The 18,861-nt window shown below is 36.3% G+C and overlaps 2 protein-coding genes across 4 annotated transcripts in view; one reads left to right on the top strand and one right to left on the bottom strand.

Moving 5' to 3' along the window:
• LOC135083887 (uncharacterized) overlaps positions 1–2,698 on the top strand; it is a 32,844-nt gene extending 30,146 nt beyond the window's left edge. For 2 of the 3 annotated variants that reach the window (XM_063978638.1, XM_063978637.1), the window contains exons 7-8: positions 391–551; positions 2,464–2,698. In XM_063978638.1, coding sequence (XP_063834708.1) covers positions 391–551; positions 2,464–2,598 — 296 coding nt within the window. In that variant the 3' untranslated portion in view covers positions 2,599–2,698. The remainder of the gene's footprint in view (positions 1–390; positions 552–2,463) is intronic. The other variant, XM_063978639.1, reaches the window with a different exon arrangement.
• A 606-nt stretch (positions 2,699–3,304) lies between these two features.
• LOC135083805 (uncharacterized) lies at positions 3,305–8,020 on the bottom strand. Its single transcript, XM_063978553.1, has 3 exons — positions 7,927–8,020; positions 4,790–4,864; positions 3,305–3,858 (listed from the first exon to the last, which is right to left on the bottom strand). Exons 1-3 carry the CDS (start codon positions 7,993–7,995, stop codon positions 3,370–3,372), a joined length of 633 nt encoding a protein of 210 aa, XP_063834623.1. The 5' UTR covers positions 7,996–8,020; the 3' UTR covers positions 3,305–3,369.
• Between the last annotated feature and the right edge of the window lie 10,841 nt (positions 8,021–18,861).

Raw genomic sequence — 18,861 nt, 5'->3', positions numbered from 1 at the left:
TCCGGCCCGGAGGACCAATTATAGAGGGAAGGTCTTCCTTATTAAAAATAAACAGGCGCTGATTTGTTCAAACAATAATTTATTGGGCACAACAAAATTTACGAGCAGAGATTCAAGAGCGTTAAAATTGTTGCCAACTGAGTCAGGATACGCGTCATGATAAAATCTTATCGACGATTTTAGTCGTCAAATGCATGCTTATTGTGGAAATCATAGATAAAGTTTATCGTGGCGCACATCCTAGACCTACTGGACCAAGTTGGTTAAAATTGTGCCGTTTCAATTTTGTACTATTTTTATTTGTCAGTTTTGTGTGGTATACAATTCTAACTAATAACTATCTAACTAATCTCTGTGATAAGTTTACCTACGTATCTATCGTCTTTACAGGTGTAATTGGCTACTTCAAGTTCTGCAAGCCCAACCTCAGTTCACCTTTCTCTTCGTCCCACTACAAGGGCCCCCAATACTCCCCTGCTGGCATCGGCTTGCAAAGCCCTTACAGAGAGGGGCACTCGCCAGCGCAATATGGACACTATGACGGATACATTGTAAGTTTATTTTTGTTAAGCAAATAGAGTTAGCCCAAAAATTTTGCAAGGTAAAAGGTATAACCCGGTCGAGTTCACTGCGCACCTGGCAGTCATGACGTCACACGCTCTAGTATGGACGGGGCAAACGCGGGGAGGGTAAATGGGAGGGGGAGTCGCATTCCAGCGAGTTATTTCGTTCGGGTTGTATCAGACGCTTTTCGGAATTCTAATTACTGGTGGAATAAAAGTAGCTGAAGGTAAATGCGGGGAAACATTCTTGATGGCGCTCTTCAGGAAAGACCCAGCAGAAAAAAAAGGAATTTAAATACCACCTACGTGCTGAAAACTAGCATAGATTTTAGCTGGGTGGTCTTATAGGTCACTTAACTCAGCCAGTGGCTGATGTGTGGGAGCGGTACGGGAGGGTGTTATTGTAACGTCAAACGTCATCGAGACTCATGTCACGTCATAATAATTATGTCAATGTCGCTCCTCTCGTGCCGCTCCCAATTTCACAATTTTACATGATTGTAATGAATATTATAAATTTTCTTTTCTTCCTTCTTTTCTTTCTCTCATACCTCAGGCACTGACTGAGTTAAACGCTAGATCTAGAATAATGCTAAGACAAGGGCTCTCTTTATTATTTACATGATACTTGGATTAGCTCCATGTCATACTACACACTAGTATTACACTTAAACACCCATCGCCACTTTGATCTACGCCCTGTCAAATAATATTATAACAAAGGAGCTATGATCCTTAATCATTTAGGCCTCTGTTATTATCAAAGCCTAAAGTTTAGACATAGCTTCAGACTTTGCTAATTATCAAAGAGAATGTTGAGCACCCATCAGTCATGTAGTATAATAATATGCCTAAAGATACACCTGTTAAGTTCATCTCTAGAGATAGCTTTAATATTAATTAGATATGCGATACCAATTAATATTTTGAATATTATAATTAGTTACAGTCATGTTTACGTATCAGGTATAACATCAATTAAGGCAGCTATTTCACAAATTGTGGTGAATCGGATTATGGACGATTCGAGAGTCGATGGTTCGTCATTATTGGGTTAATGAGGTGAACCCACTCTGAACACTGCTTTAGCTGGAGGGACTAACGAGACTATTAGTAATTTGTGCATTACAAATCTATACAAATATTATAATTGCAATAGTAACTCTATCTGTCTGTCTGTCTGTCTTGTTTTCACGCCTAAACCACTGAACCGATTTTGATTAAAGGCATAGTGATAGTTTGAGTCCCGGCAAAGGACATAGGATAGTTTTTATCCCGGTTTTTGTAACAGGGACGCGCGCGATAAAGTTTTTCTGTGACAGACAAAATTCCACGCGGGCGAAGCCGCAGGCGGAAAGCTAGTTACTAAATAAGTAATTAAGTACTCAAAATATCGTATAAAATACAAAAAGCCATGAGATTTCTAGAAGAAAATCTACCTACTAAATTTCAATTTCAAAGCCTATAAAATGCGACCTGTATTAACTTATCTAGGCTAGTATAACTTGATTGGATTTAGAAATTAATCTTGAATGAATGGATAATTAAGTTTAAGGTTCGGCTGTTTGTTATATTTTAATCAATATCTATTGAATGTGTAATAGGATCATGTTCGACATTTTGGGGCGCTCTACATTCATGAATTATTAAAAAGGTCTGGCCTATTTCTTTGCATGTCGAACTAGAATATTATAATATTTGACACAATGGAATTACGCTGATGGCATTTTTACAAAATTGTGTTACCTACCATGATTAATCTTTAAATAATTGAACTTGAATGTTTTGTTGATAAGTAAATAGTTTCCTCTTTCACCAATAGATGGCGTTATCTGTATTCTGAATCGCGGAGAAACAAATATTTTTCAAAGTCTTATCCCACATTTCTTTCTTTATTCAGCAGGGTGGTCACAATTATGGCTCCGGAGGTATCTCCTTCAGGGAACAAGACCACAACCCTCAGGATCTTGCCTACCAAGGTTGGGAGTACAGGAACAAGAAAGGTGGTGAGGATATCCAAGCTGGTGATGCGTAAGACTGAAGAAACCTTTTAAAAGTCGTTGTCATATTTACAATAGTTTGTAACATACAAAAGAGACTTCAAGATGACGAATGTGAGTGAGTGAATCTGTCATGGAAACGGAAATGGAAATATCTGGATGTCAGACATTTTCCTTATATTTAGGAATAAGCTTAACGTCTGGTTTTTAAATAATTGATTATTTCTTCTGTTACTTATTTTTAATTACTACCTCGTAAACAAAAGCAATTTATTTTCTGATTTGTTGTGACTTAAAAATACTATTTTATCTCTCTATCTTCTCTCTTCGTCTTCTTTATTCTAAGTAGTTTGTAAGCTACATTGTGATGTCTAAGGTTGGTCACATACATTTGAGTCAGATATAATTGAGCCAGATTCTGCGTCTGTTTGCTAAGTAGCTAGCACTTAGCGAAGCGATCGTTATCGTGAAGTGAAATCGAAAGTCACATTATCTACAAGACAGACAGTATGTGATCGAGCTTATTGGCATCTTATTAATACATTCGGTGGTTACAGCCGAATACTTTGTAAATAGGTATCCTATGTCATTGTATTAAGTTTAAGAAAGTCATAACTTTTTGTTTGATTTTATTTATTAATGTAATTAATAAAGCTGTCAAGTTTTTATAAATTAAATTTGTTTTTAAACCCTGTTGTTTTCTTATGTCCAAATGGTCTCTGGTAAATAAATACCACAAAATAATATAAAAGGTTTATTAACTGTACTTCTGAAATTACAATAACTTAATTTATAAATATCCTAAATCACCAGTACTTCTTAAAATGAGCTTTAACGACATTATCATCTTTGTCGCTCTTCAAAAACTCGATTTCATCTAAATCAGTTAATATAAATACATCTTCCCTGTCATCGCTTCTCTTATTCCTTTTATGATAATCTCTCCTTGGCCCAAGACTTTGGAAGGGCATTGGATATCTTGTTATTCTGTTATTCCACTTCTTCTTTTTCTTATTATTATTAACTTGAGTTGTATTTAAATTCTCATTCTTCTGCATCATTTCTTCTTGGGCATAGAAATTGTCGAGGTCATCATTGAGAGGCGCTTTAGTCGGCGTACTGGTTGCTTGATTCAGATACAGCTTCCTTCTTGATTTGTTATTCTTCTTGATGATCTTCTGTATTGTTCTCTTGGGCGATTTTTTTCTTTTGTTTTTGTGATCGTCGTGTGAATTTTTTAAGATTGGCACACGTACTATATTTTCAGTTTTGTCGATGTATGTCAGGTTATAATTCTGAAATAATAAAACAGTGATATTCAACAATTTTAAGAGACTTATACTCCACTGATAAATTATATTTAATTTCACTAATTACTTGTCTAGAATTGTCTAGGACAACTCGCTACTTCAAGGTTCATTATCTAAAGAGTTTAAACTGAATAAAATGTATCAAATAGGTAGGTAACTCATAATACAATTCTCTTCTTCTAATCTATCCAACTAATTTATTACTTCAGTGACACTAAAATATTACTCATGGAGTAAACCCGCAAGACAACCCATTAGTTCGTCTCGTCGATGCGAAAAATTAAAAAGACTAAAGTGATCCCTCGTTCCCCGTCGATGGTAAAATCAAATTCATCACTGGACTACTGGAGACAGCGATTAGTCAACTGCCGAGAGAGCGATTAATTTGGCGAATAAAATCTAAGGGTTCTCTACACTCTAGGGAAGCAGAAATATAATTGCCCGGGATAAGCTACTGATACAATGTTTTCGAGGTAAATAAATTATGTTCATTAATTAGTTGAAAAACTGGACCCAAAATACACCCTTGGTGAATAGTAACGAACATTATCAACCAATGGTAAAAAATCTAATGCAAAATGCAAAGTTTTAATGAATCTGTGATCGAATTAGGTGAATAATATTTGCTTACTCGTGGACGAAATGAATACTTGAAAACATTGTAAATATTATCAAAAGCTTCATTAGAGTTTTCGAAGGTTTTCCATTGGACGTTTACAACTAATTGGGAATTTCTGAAAGCGGCTTAATTTAACGAGAATCGAATAAGAAGCTACGGGGTTACACCAAAAAACGTTATCCGAATTTTCGAATGTTGCCATCCCTCTCACGCAAGGCGAGATGTTACATGAGTGAAAGTGACAGATAGACTCGAAACTGAGAAACAGTGTTTCGGAGTAGACCTGCTGAGACTTACGGGCTTATGGTTTGTTGCCGCCATTCGGGAATTTGATGGACTTCTGAAGTCCTTGTCGGCGCCGTAGTCATATCTCTGAAAATAATTATATAAGATTTGTACAGCATTTACTGAGACCATTAATATTAATTGCTTTAATTTTAGTGGGTGTTACAGATAGTGAGCTTGATCTGTTAAATCTTATAACGTAGAAATTAGTTCATGGTACGATTACGATAGGGAGAAAAATATCTTAAAATATAACTGAGAAGTCACTTTTTACGACCATGGTCAAGAGGAAATAATAATAATAAGAGCAAGCATTAACAATACTGACACAAAATATTTAAATGATTTAACCCATTTAGCCCTACCGTACCCTATGTGGTACGGTATCTTTTTGAAAATATTTCGAAGTACCAAACTGTTATTAATTTGTAAAAATGATTGTGACAGTAAGCTTAAAGTGATTATTTTACATAAAAATATTTAAAAATATGTTTTAACAAGTGGTTTCGGAAATATTTATGAAATTCCTCGACAGAAAACAAAAAAAATATTTACAATATATTTAAGACGGTATAATTTCTTATTATTCATGGTAAATTATATTATTTATCAATTTAATTTTAAAAATAGAGTACAATAGATATCATGACTACAAAAAAAATATTATTGAGATTATTTTTATACGGTTTATTCCAGTCTAAAATAGGTGTACCGTATAAGGTACAGTAGGTCCATGCACGAGCAAATCGTGCGAAAAAATATAATTCAATTTTTATTATTTTTATTTGTTTTAGGCAATTGATGCTTCACTTTATTGCCACAAATCATGAAAAATTTGATAATTTCAGCAAACATAAAGCAATGTTGGTATTTTTCTACTGCTGTCTTGTCAGATGACCGCTAATGATGATCAGACTGACGAAGATTTAGGCGATAAAGATAGTGTCAATGTAAATAATAACCCTCAGAGTTTTCTTCGATGGATTTGCTAAATTTCCATCGTCGTGTTGCTAAATGCGATTATGGATAGCACTAAACGTAACAAATCAGAAGAAGCCAGGTCTTCTTCAGCTATCCTCACTAACTTCGGAGAAGGTAGGAAAAAAGAACCAAATGTGGTTAGTATCACAGAAAACGTCTTACAAAATATGCCAAGTGTGATACTAGTGATTATATGATTTTATTTTTATTTTATGTCATACAAAAATAAATAAAAATCTTCTTTGAACAACAACTATGTTTTGCTTGCTTATGGACCTACTGTACCCTATATGGTACGGGCTCCCCACGGCCCCCTATTTATGGATAATTTTTTTTAATATTTTTTTCATGATTTTTAGGCTTCCCTTTGTAAGTTTTTGCTGAAAAATCCATTTTTATTTACAAAAATAATTATCGGTCTAAATGGGTTAAGAACTACCTAATTGATTCTATTCGATTTGCACCGTTATTTTCTATCAGTATTATTTCGTCAATCAATAAAATCTGAATTAATTTCTCATTGATTTATTGATCGACAAGAACTGAAGACAAGAAGAGTAGCGACTCATCAAAAAATTATATCGATTGACCTTTCGAACACATTCACTCGATTCTCGAGGATCAAAATAACATCGAGTAAATAAGTAAGAAGCTTTAAACGGATTTAAGACCCGGGGTGTTCTCTTCGAAGATACTTGTATCTGTTTACCCTTAAACATTGCTTTGGTTATTTTTCGCAAGGAAAAATCAACAAAAGGGAATCAAGCCCGTCGAGTCGTTGTCTATGTTCGAAGATCATGAGCCAGTAATCCGGAGTTGTGTACTTAAGATTTAATTCGGAAACTTGAAACTCGATTGGAACTCAAACAAAGATTCAAGACAGTCGTTTGTTTAAGTCACACAATCTTGGATCTGGTTTTGAGTACCATATCACTTGAAATAAGACCTGTGTGCTTGCATTGCGTCGTCTTTACCGAGTGCAACAAAAAAATCTATGAAGATTTTAGTTTTCGAAAGTATCCGCTAGGGACGCTTACAATCCGTCATACATATTTTAATGTAATTTTGTACTAGCTAGTTTTAGCACTAAGCCACCTGCATGAGTGCTATGATTGACCACACACATCGAATAGGTAGCTCGAATCTTCGGGTTACCGCGATGTGTGTGGCCTGGGGGTTACTGTTAGTCAGTACGAAGTTCGGGCTTGATAAGAAAAATAAATACATAAAAAGAGGTAAACAAAAACCTTCGTACATGCCTTCGACAAAATTGCGTTAAACATAATAAAAACATTCACGTTAACTTCCTGTATCGTTATCACAGAATATGGGAGGGAAAAGACTTAGTTTATAAATTGTTTTCCATCTTTTGGAGCTTGATAGACTTGCTATTTTCAGCATCGGTCAAAAGGGTAAAATATGGGAAGCAAGATCTTATAAAGAAACTAATTAATATATTGTCAGTTAGGGATCAAACATTGATATTAATTAATGCCTTTGATTTATACTTTTAAGTAATCGAATCGAACCGAAATTACCGTAGGAGAGCCAATGTAACCAACATAGCCCGCAGAATTGAAAAATTAAATGGCAGTGGCCGAGGCATATAGCTCGTAGAGCGCTGATAGCTGGGGCAAGGAAGTTCTCGAGTGGAGACTACGGGCCGGAAGATGTTGTGTGGGCTCAGTGGACTCAGTGGACTGACGATCAGATGATATAGCCCGATAGTTGTAGATATGTGAAAACTTTGGTTCAGCAGTGGACGTCTCTTCTTTGAAAATATTTATACTTTTAGTTACATTAGGGCCCTCGCCCACGGCGACTTTTTGTAGTTATTCAGTCGCGCTGCTGTAGCGCGTTAGTAGCGCGTTGGCATCACTTCTGTAGTGCATTGCAAATGCGACTAACGCGCCTTAGTAGCGATGCTTCGTGAAAAAGTCGCCGTGGGCGAGGGCCCTTAAAGTAAGAAGAATCAAAATTCTTTCCATATCCACACGACAAAGACTATGAAAAACTACGTGTGTTAAATATTGAAGCTAAAATAAATGCAATTGAAAAGATATTTCATTTTGCTCGGAATATAAATGAAATTCTATACGCGTCTACCGATAAAGTAGCACATCTGCTTCGTCCCTTCGATAAAAATATCTGTTAGTTAAGTTATTTACCTGAGAGTTTTCTGTAGCAGCCGCCAATAACACGTTTAAAGTGAAAGAGTATATTAATATCAGTAACATAACTCCTAACTACGAGTTCTAAATGTTCGCGTACCAAAAGTAAGAGAGGTAGTTTTGTGGGTACTTTTATAAACTTAGCACCGAGTTTATGAGTTCTAGAATTCTAAACACCATTGTTTCCTATCTGGTACAGTTAGCTGGAATAGTATTCGAACATTTTAAAGTCAATTCTTTTTCCTAATGACAGTTTAACTTTCCCGTTTTGTGGCGGTCAAGCTGTAGATCCTGGCTACACAGGAGTTGCAGTGGTGGGAACGAGAGGTGGGAATAGTCCCGTTTTTGATGACTACGGGGCTGTTCCCACCTCTCGTTCCCACCACTACAACTCCTGTATAGTTAAGATCTACAGCTTGACCGCCAATATAAACCCAACCAGTATTTCCTGAAAACAGTTTTTCGTCACTAGATGATAGCTCCTTACGCCCGTATTCACAAACGATACATGCTTAAGTGAAGTAGCAAATAGAACGCACAGCGCAGAATAGAGCTTTATGATTGGTTCGTGAGTCATCCTGTGTGTCCACGCGCACTGTGAGACCTCATAGTAATGTTTGTGAATACGGACGTTAGAATAGAATTCCGGTACAAATAGTACCGGTTTAAACTTAGTATCGTGTCCAGTTGAGCCTATTTTAGACATTAATCATCAGGATTTATGGGCTATAATTGTTTGCGGTGATTTACTAAAGTAGATAATGCTGTAATACAATGATCCGATTAATCATTGATAAGGAATTAATTTGTGCGGCGATTTAGGTTAATTGAAATTTGCCTTGATCTAGACTGAACTAAACAAGCCTAAAACTACTCATTATGCTCTATGTAACCGTTATCACATACTAACTAATAATGGTTGTATTTAATCATCATCATTATCATCATCATCATCATTTCAGCCATAAGACATCCACTGCTGAACATAGGCCTCCCCCAATGATTTCCAAATTGACCGGTAGGTAACGGCCTGCGTCCAGCGTCTTCCTGCTACCTTTATAATGTCGTCGGCCCACCTTGTGGGTGGACGCTTTGTATTTATTAATCGCTACCCTAAGCTTTTTTCTCTTCATGTTTTCCGTAACAATACATCATACTACAACCCAGTCGTCAGAATGTGCCGCCTTTACAATGACACCGTACTGGCCCAACCGGACATCGACATTTTTACGTCTAGTCCAAATGCCTTTCGAAGGAGTATCGCTACCATTTTTAATTAACAATCTTATTTTCCTCTTTCACTATTCTCACTCTCACACACATAATATTATATTAATTAACATCTTAATTTTCTGTAAAACGTAAAATGTAAACTGAGTTTTTGAAGTTTTGATGTAACATTTATCATTAACTTATACTTTATAGGATGCATGTTGTTAGGTTACAATTTCATCCATAAGCTTACGTGCTATACAATTTGTGAAACCTTAATTGTAATCTGTTTTGCGTCTTTAATAAATAAATAAATAAATCGGAAAGTTTAAAATTCCGTCTGTTTCGTTTCAAACATAAATTGCTGAACCAATTTTGGTGAATTTTGGCATAAAAATAGATACGACCTAGCTGGAAAGTTCACACTGATTCACAATTTACGCGAGTAAAGCTACAAGTAGGAGCCAGCTAGTTTGTAATTGACAGTGACAGTTAAATAGGTCCTTCATCCTAGTGCTTATCACTATCACACAGATCTGTTCTCTGCGGGATTCGAACCCACAACACCACTAACATATCACTGACTGTACTGTGTTTAAAAAATGCTCCGAAACCAAACCGATACAGGTCCAGTTTCTTTGTACCCGAACTTATGAGATATGTTTTGAAAATACATAGTGTTTGTTGCAATACCGTACGTAAATGTGGAAGATTTAGTTGTGATTAAATAAAAAACATAACCCTTATTTCGCAGTCGGGCAAGATATAAGAGGAACGATCATAACAAATATAGGTATGGAAACTATTCTTAGGGTCTCTTTCACGATTTCCGAGTAAAAAGTAACTATGTATTTCTATTACTTTCTAATTAACTGGCAGATTCTTCTGGATTCCGAAGGTAAACTGGCAGATAATGCCTAATGGCATTAAATTCCCCTTATGTACCCATTATATGGCATTAAAGCTTAAATAAATACTATTTTTAGCAAATTGCTACTCGTAACTTTAAGCAACGGTACCCTAACTTGACACTTTCCTCGGAGATGTAGAAAGAGGCCCTTAGACTACCATTATTAGTACAAGAATAAATTACTAAGTACTAAATGACATTTAAAAAGTTAAGTTAAACTTAAACCTAGTTTATTAATTTTATACAAACGACCCACCTGGGATTTCAAACTAAAACCTGAGTTTAAGTTGTTGCCACACTGGATGCGTTCTGCGGTCTGCGGTCAAGTCAAAATGAACGCAGCCCGCATCATGTATGAACATTGTAGTCCAGGCAAGATAATAACGGTCGTGAAAAGTCAATCTGTCAGCCGTGCGGTTTGGTTTTGCGGTCAGATCGCATCAATACTAAATGTATTGAGATCGACAATGTTGTTCATACATACCTAATGCCGGCTGCGTTCATTTTGTCCTGACAAATTAAGAGAGCAATACTATAGTTATTATCATGGAGAAGACAAGAACTACCTAGTAAACTTACGCCCGTATACAAACGATGCTTGCTTAAGTGAAGCAAGCGACACGCAAATGGAAGAGCTCTGTGAATGGTTCGTGTGTCACCCTGTGCGTCCACGCACACTGTGAGACCTCATAGTAATGTTTGTGAATACGGGCGTTAGTCACTGAAGATGTTTCATTAAAACTTTACAAATCACCCTTTCTTTCAGAGTATTGAAATTTCAACACTGTTACTCCCTGTCATCCTGGTTTAGCATCAGATTTAAAATATTAATCCTATCCTTTAGGATCTTGAGACTTAAGAACTTAACTTAGTAAAGACTGGACTTAAAAACACTATCGGGAGATTAATGAAACGTTGGAAAAGTCTTGATAGAGAAAAAAAGGATTTTAACTATCGAAGAAAAAGAGATAAAGCAGTGAAAGTCACAAAAGAGTTCTAAATTAAGCAGTTCATAAAACGAAATAAAATAAACAACTGAAGAATTCTAAATCTGAGAGGATCAGACATCAAATTTTAAAAATAGAACATCAAATACGTATTCGTAAACAGAAAGTTGAGCCTCCAACAAAGAGGCTTGTCATACAAAGAGAGCGAATTCCTACAAGTGTTGCTGGCCAGAAATATTTCATTAAAAAGAGAATTCTAGAAAAATAAAAGCAATGGCCATGCTCAGATTCGAGTTTTAAAGAAATCATTTCAAATATCGAACAGTGAACATTAATTTATTGTGTTCTTCAAAAATTAAAAAGAAGTTTTGAATTATCCAAAGAGTATATCACTATGTAGACCATGTTACCGATTAATTGATTTTATTATAAGAAGTATCTAAGAAAATTATATATCTAAGAAAAAATATAAGAAAATTACACTATCAAGATTGAAATAAGAAACCTAGTAAAGCCGTGGGGTAAATCTATCAAATAAAAACAAAATCAATGCCTGAAAATACATGTAACATGAAACTCATTATGAAGAACATACTGAAGTATCAAACCTGGAGATAATTATGCCTGAGAGTTTTGGAAACAAAAATGTTGAAGGTAAGATTTTATTATTAGTTAATTATTGTTTCAAGAATTTAGACATTGATGAACAATGGGCTGGATAGTTTTTCAATTAGTTATTTATTATTCCAAGAATTTAGAAATTGATGAACAATATACTGAAAATCTATTTCAATATTAAACAAACTAAGTAGCTGTATAAATGTATAGTGATAATTTTCCAGCCAATCGCATATTTATTTCGCTATACATTCAGTAGAGAGATCAATATCTCAGGATATTACTAATCGAAATAATGATAGTGTGTGGAGATGATAGCACCCTTGGACAATAATTGTGAAAGAAAATAGCACTTATTTCAACTACATAAAATGCAATAATGTTTAGCTTGATATTATTATGCTTGTTGTAGCCAGATAGTTCTTAATAGACGTAGACGTAGAGTCATAACTCTACTTCATTTTTGTTCAGTCGATGTTCTAAATTAAAATATAAAATTCGCACCACTAGAAAATACGCCACGAGATAAAATAATAGCTATTTCATATTTACGTATAGCGTATTTAAATTGTGATACTATTATGAGGAGTATGAAAAAAGTATACGTGCCCTTCTCAAAACTTGATTAAGCACACGAAATTTCATAAAAATCGGTCAAGCGTTTTCAGAGGAGTTTTGTTTCCAGCACTATGACACGAATTTGTGACAAGAATTTTATATATTAGAAATAGCGTCGCACAATCGGCAGAAAAGAAGGGAAAATAAATACTTCTACTAGTATCAGATCTATAGATCTATGACCGGCTCTTTGATCAATAAGATCCCGCAAAACTAGTTATATTTGGATCTTTCTAGACATCCACACAGGATAAAGGGCAGCCACTGAACCCTTCATAATACCTTTTTAATTTGAATATCGTTTTCGGACTAGTGATGTAAAGATTCTAGAACGAGAAAAGTATCGAGAATTATAAAACTATGAAAGTATGTAAATTTTTATGACCTCTTTAGTGAGAAATACGCATGAAATTTTGGTCTTTCATAATTTAATTTTTCTAAAATATGTTATTCAAGAAAAATGTAGCATTCTCCAACAATTAATGAAATCTGATTGGTTATTCAAAACATTTATCCGCTCCGTTCCGCCTTGGTGGAAAGTTGGAAATCAGGTCTGTTGATGAAACAATTTGAAATCGGTCCAATAGTTTTTCAGAAACAACGGATAACCCTTGCAAACATATAAAAATAAATAGTTATCTGAAAAAAATGTTTGCTCTATAATATCGATCACTCGATACTTTTCATTCCCAACACTGAGCCATGTGTCTAGGATTGAAGAACACATTCTACTCGGAACCCTTTGTCATTCATCGTAGCGCGCTCACCCTTGCCAAAAACCAAGGAGACATGGGAAATATGGCCCCACATTTTTCTTTCTTTTCCCATGGGGAAATCCGGCCGAGTTTAGCCCAATTGGTTGTTTGGATGACTGACTATATTAGCCTGTGACCACATTTCTAACTTATTTAACCACTTTTTAAAAGCAATAAGTAAATCATCATTTCTTTTGAAAGTAACACTCTCATAAACAAAATGTTTTAAGCCATCGGAATCTCTGTTTTTGACCCTTCAAGGCAAATTCTCACAGCTTAGTGGCTCAAAAGGATATTCTGCGAGTTGCCGCTATTTTTCGTCCCGGAGAAATGGCTGACTAATATCTACGAACGGAGCGATGATGACAAGTTATGTAGGTCCCAAAACGTTAAAACCCTGGGCTAACGATTACGCCTACAAAAATACATAACAATAAAGCTGTGTAAATGGAATCTAACACAAAATTATGGTCCAAACTCGATTCAAGCTTTACAGATTCTGTCTTGTGATTTTTTTCAACTGATTTGATTTGAATAAAGTTAATCTGGTAAAGGTCGCGGGAGGTGCCTGGATAGGACCAGTCTTTGTGGAAAACTTTGGGGGAGGCCTTTGTCCAGCAGTGGACGTCTTTCAGTGAAATAAACGAAAGTTCATCCAATCAAATTCTTCGATATATTATACTTGATTCAAATTCCTAGATATACTCGTATTATGCTTGATATTGAATCAATATTTGAACTTCGTTCTTAATAAAGACCTCAAATATTGACATGCAACTTTATGTCATCAATAATAATGATATTTTTATAAATGTTATCATGACCGTACAAGATACAAAGAGGTCTCAACAACGTTTCCCATATTATTAACGGTAGACCAGAGACGGAATCTTATCAAAGCTTTCAGCTGGTCAAAGTAGGTCATAGTCTCCCAAACTTTCAAAGTAAATGATTTATTAGAGTAGGCGCACACCGTTGATTTTTCGTCGGCCGATAGTTTAGTCGGGCAGTTGATCTGTATTAAGAGTGATCACACTACGCCGATTCGATTTGGCCGACTAAATAGTTGAACATGCCACTTTAGCCAAAACCATTTCGTTTTTAGAATATTTTATGTCACTAAACAAATCAAGCATTGGAAATGAGTTCTCAATACAATAATATTATATTCTACCCACATCATTACTTTCATAAAAAACAATGTCAAGTGAAAACCAAAAATAAACGATCCCATCTTTTGGCAAGGAATAAAACTGATTTATTTCTTCCATTAAGCTTTTAAAAAGCGATTCGACGCGTCTATGCGTCTTAAAGAATCCCATTAATCACTTTCCTAAATTTCTGTGTAGACGCTCGTCAAAATAAACACTGGGTACCTTAATTCAGTTATAATTGGTGCGATTTTGCAACAAAATGTGCTCTCTACTGTGCATTTAGAATTATCAGTTTCAGTCAACACCCTACAGACCTGTAACGCCCCTGGGACTGCTGGTGTCTATGGGCGACGGTAATCACTTACCATCAGGAGGATTTATGTGACAGGAGGCAAACGAGCAGACGGATCGCCTGCTCGTTTGCCTTTTTGTCTGCCGATAGTTTGGTCACGCTGTTAATTACTACTACTATAAACACCGATTTGGTATTGGCCGATTCCTCGTACAAATTGAAAGCCGACCCAACTATTCTGTAGTTAAGTTAAAAGTCTGTAGTCTAAGGGACATCTCTTTGTAACATACTTTGAGAACCACTACCCTTTGTCTAAAAGGGTCTGAGAGGAGAATTCAATTTTGATGTAGTAGTTCATTGTAGAACCTACCTTGTAATTTAGTATTCAAATTGTAAGTAAGTAGGTTACAGGATCGTATCAAAGTTTTGGGTTTGTTCAAGCATAATGTATGAATACCTACTTAATGTCTAGTGATTTAGAAGGAGACAAGTATACAGACCATACTGTATAATACGAATCCATATACGAATAGAATTTATTATAATGATTTCAGAACTACTAGAGATCTATATTATTTTGCTTTGCAATGGGTAGGTATATTTATCTTGCTAGACACAAACAATAAAAATATTTATAGTTAGTCCTAGCCTATAGAAACTGGAAATTTTGTAATTAACATCGATATTACTTAACTACAAGATGAAACTGCCGGTTTTCCTTACATAGTTATTTCACATTCTAGGTACATAGAGTTACACAAAGATAGTCTAGAATCTAGTCCCGTAACTCTCTATATTGTACATATAGACTCTAAATGTACAAAATAAAGAGTTACGGGACTATTCCCACCTCTCCTTTCCACCGCTGCAACTCCTGTGTAGCCAGGAACTACAGCTTGACTGCCAACAAAAACCCAACCAGTGAAGGCTGAGTTTGTCTGACTTATCGATGCTGCATCGCGACTGAATGGTGTTTGTATCGCTACAAAAAGTCGAAATGTATAAGAGCGCTTATTATTTCCACATTATTTCTTCTAGTTTCCAACGCTGCTGATAGCAGTACTCATACAGCACGCCAGGTGTTCTCTAGTGATGGACAGCATCAGTCAGAAGGGATTGTACCTGTCCGATTACTGTCCGAAGATGAAGTACTGCGCAGAGGGGTCGCATGTTATGTGCATGTATTATAATCCGGTAAGATAGCAAGTTGTGTATTTCCCGTACGTAGCGTAGGAAGTCCACCCGGTGGTCTGAAGACCTCATAAAGATAGCAGGAAGGCGCTATACAGGGCGCTACCACCGGGCAATGTGGAAATTATTGAGGGAGGCCTATGTTCAGCAGTGGACATTCTGTAGCTGAAATGATGATGAAGTTGTGTATGTGTTAGTAAATAAATATCTAACACAAGTTAAAAATTATAGGTTGCCATCACAGGTTGAAACCTAGTCAAATGATATACTTACTTTTTAAAGCTGTCAATTTCGCGTAAATTTCAGTCTACCACAGAAGGATAGCCTATGTCATAAGTTTAATGTAGCTTAGTGTAAGAATTTTCCAGTTTTAGAAAGTTACAGAGATTAGGTCCGACAAATAATCTTAAAAACTTTACCTCTTTAAGCATCGCGCCATGGGCCCCCGATGTAACCGGCCGAAGAACGTGTCAATCACAACAGACTTGGCGGACAAGTTGCTAGAGGTGTCAAATGCGTACGTAAATTTATTAACATTTGACGTATAGTCAAATGCCTTACAATTATACAAAAAAACAGGTTTTACTTTTTTCACATTTTTTTATTTTTTCAGAGCTTTTTACTAATAAATATTATGCCTATAATTGTTTGCCAATACATAATCATAGACTGGTATCTATGTGAGTTTTATTGATTTGAACATACAGAATAGTTGTCGAATCATACTTTATCGGAGTACCTACTAGCGGCCCGCCCCGGCTTCACACACTTGCAATGGAATTTTCCGGCTTTTCTCTTCTATAATATGCATGTTTTATACCTATAAACCTTCTTCTCGAGTCACTCGTATCTATTAAAAAAACCGCATCAAAATCCGTTGTGTAGTTTTAAAGATCTAAGCATACATAGGGACAGACAGCGGAAAGCGACTTTGTTTTATACTATGTAGTGACGTCAGCGTTTTCTATGGTGACGTACATCAAACAAGCCGTGACGATAAGACCCTGTAAATCCTTATTCCCAATAATCTCGCGTCAAAGACTGTTTTGGCAACCTTACTTATGTTCCAGCTATGGCTCTAAATAATGCCACAGTACAGATGATGTAGTAGATCAATTTGTATTTATTCCACTTGATAGGTAAACACTATACAGATCCTTCTATTAAAAAACCTTCGTCTACAATATTTATGCTCTACCTTGACTTGATGGTAAACATAAATTTTCACTCGTACTCACCCGCACCAGAGTAAATACAAATGAATAAGTTATCTTCATAGAAACGCACCGAGCGCGGTTTGTATGTGAGCGCGCCAATACGTATGCGGCGCGCTGACAAAATTTATCGTGGATTAGCTGGGAGTCAGTCGTGGTTGTGCCGAATTTTGACAGTGTGTGCGTGCTCGCCGCATACGTATTGGCGCGCTCACATACAAACCGCGCTCGGTGCGTTTCTATGAAGATAACCTACTCATTTGTATTTACTCTGCCCGCACACCTCTCCGCGTTTGTCCCGTCAGTACCAGAGCATCGTTGTGACGTCATGGATGACAAGTGCTCATTTTCCTTGATCGGGTTGTACAGAGATGCATTACTTTTCCGTCTCACACTGTGACAAATACCATCGTGTCAGTGTTGTTTTGTCAAAATTACTTATGTTGCAGGGTTCGCAGCAAAATAGCCCTCGGCAAGGAGAAGGGGAAAGGGGGGGATCTGCTCCCGAAGGGGTACGGGATGTTCAGGCTGGTAAGGATAGTTTTTATTCTGTTTTATGGATAGAGATGGCTTTATTTTCAGACGACAAATCTGATGCTGCATTTTTTTACTTCCACACTATAGGTACGCTTAACTGAGTCAGTGTTTAAGGTGACATTGACGTATTATGCACTGAAGGCTAAGAACTCATGGCGCGATTTTCTCCCGCGCCCGCGGCGGTTGCGGGCCCGCAGCTTCTGTAGAATGCAGATACTATGTAAAAACTAATGCACAAACTCACGACGCAGTTTTCGCCCGCAGCGGGCGCGGTTGTAATCGGGTCCCGCCGATCGGCGGGCGACCATTTTGTACCAGTGGCACAAATAACCACTCCCGTGAGTTTTGAAATAAGACCGCAATTCCACAACTCGGGTGAAAATCGCGCCGTGAGTTCTTAGCCTAAGTCTCGCCGACGTTTGACACTCACAAAAACACCCTCCCGTGCCGCTTCCATACCTCAGGCACTGACTTGGTTAAGCGCTAGATACTACCTAATATTATAAAGAGAAAAAAAAACTAAAATAACTAATTATTATAAAGTTACACGTTATAGAGGAAAGATTTGATTGTTTGTATTGAATAGGCTCTGAAACAATAAAATTGTCTTCTGTTACTATGTATTCATAGTTATTGTGGTTATAGTCATACGCCCGTATTCACAAACATTACTATGAGGTCTCACAGTGCGCGTGGACGCACAGGGTGACACACGAACCAATCAGAGAGCTCTATTCAACGATGTGCGTTCGATTTACTGCTTCACTTATGCAAGCACCGTTAGTGAATACGGGCGATAGTCATTTATTCCATAAAAAATAACATTATCGTATTTTATGTTGTTGATTTTCCACAAATTACCTTCATTGCCAGTGGCATTATTCTTTTTTTACGAAACAAAATGGCGTCGTCCTGATTGCCAGAACAATTGAAGCACCTCAACGGAACAAATTGCTAGTACAGTGTTAAATTGTTCAATTTGTGCATCAGGAATCGTTTCAAGCAAACGCTTTTATTCAGTAATAGTGTTGTGGTACTGAACTATCGATATCGGTCTTCTTTGTTACTGTCTTGACTGATATTATGAAAATGAAATAAAAATTAAGAATATTTATTCAGTTTTGGCCAATTATTTTGGCACGTTTATACGTAAAATACAAGAAACGTCATAAAAAATAGTAAATTATTTGTAGTACCACTCATGTAAACTATTTTTTCTGCCTACATTCAAATCGCCATTAAGTCCCTAAATACAAAACATATTTTGTCTTCCTTTTTGTATTTTCTGACGATAAAGAAAAGTTCACGATGAAAAAAAATCTTCTGGCAACGAGAAGAAAGGCAAAACGACAAAAGCTAGTGCTGCCATAAACGCGCATTTCCTTTATCAAAACTCTTACTATAGTTTGGTCTGCAAACATGTAGAATTTTGTCCAATGACCCCAAGCTACCCATCCTTATCGCTCGCGCGTAATTATGTTGCT

This window comes from Ostrinia nubilalis, chromosome 24, assembly GCF_963855985.1.
Source record: "Ostrinia nubilalis chromosome 24, ilOstNubi1.1, whole genome shotgun sequence".
Taxonomy (NCBI): domain Eukaryota; kingdom Metazoa; phylum Arthropoda; class Insecta; order Lepidoptera; family Crambidae; genus Ostrinia; species Ostrinia nubilalis.
This window is presented reverse-complemented; position numbering and strand designations above follow the sequence as displayed.

What these genes read in the sequence shown, in the direction of transcription:
- LOC135083805 (XM_063978553.1), bottom strand. Translation starts at nt 7,995, where the DNA reads ATGTTACTGATATTAATATACTCTTTCACTTTAAACGTGTTATTGGCG. An exon ending in CTGCTACAGAAAACTCTCAG is followed by an intron (nt 4,865 to 7,926) that starts GTAAATAACTTA and finishes AATTATTTTCAG; the next exon opens with AGATATGACTACGGCGCCGA. An exon ending in CGGCAACAAACCATAAGCCC is followed by an intron (nt 3,859 to 4,789) that starts GTAAGTCTCAGC and finishes TTATTATTTCAG; the next exon opens with AATTATAACCTGACATACAT.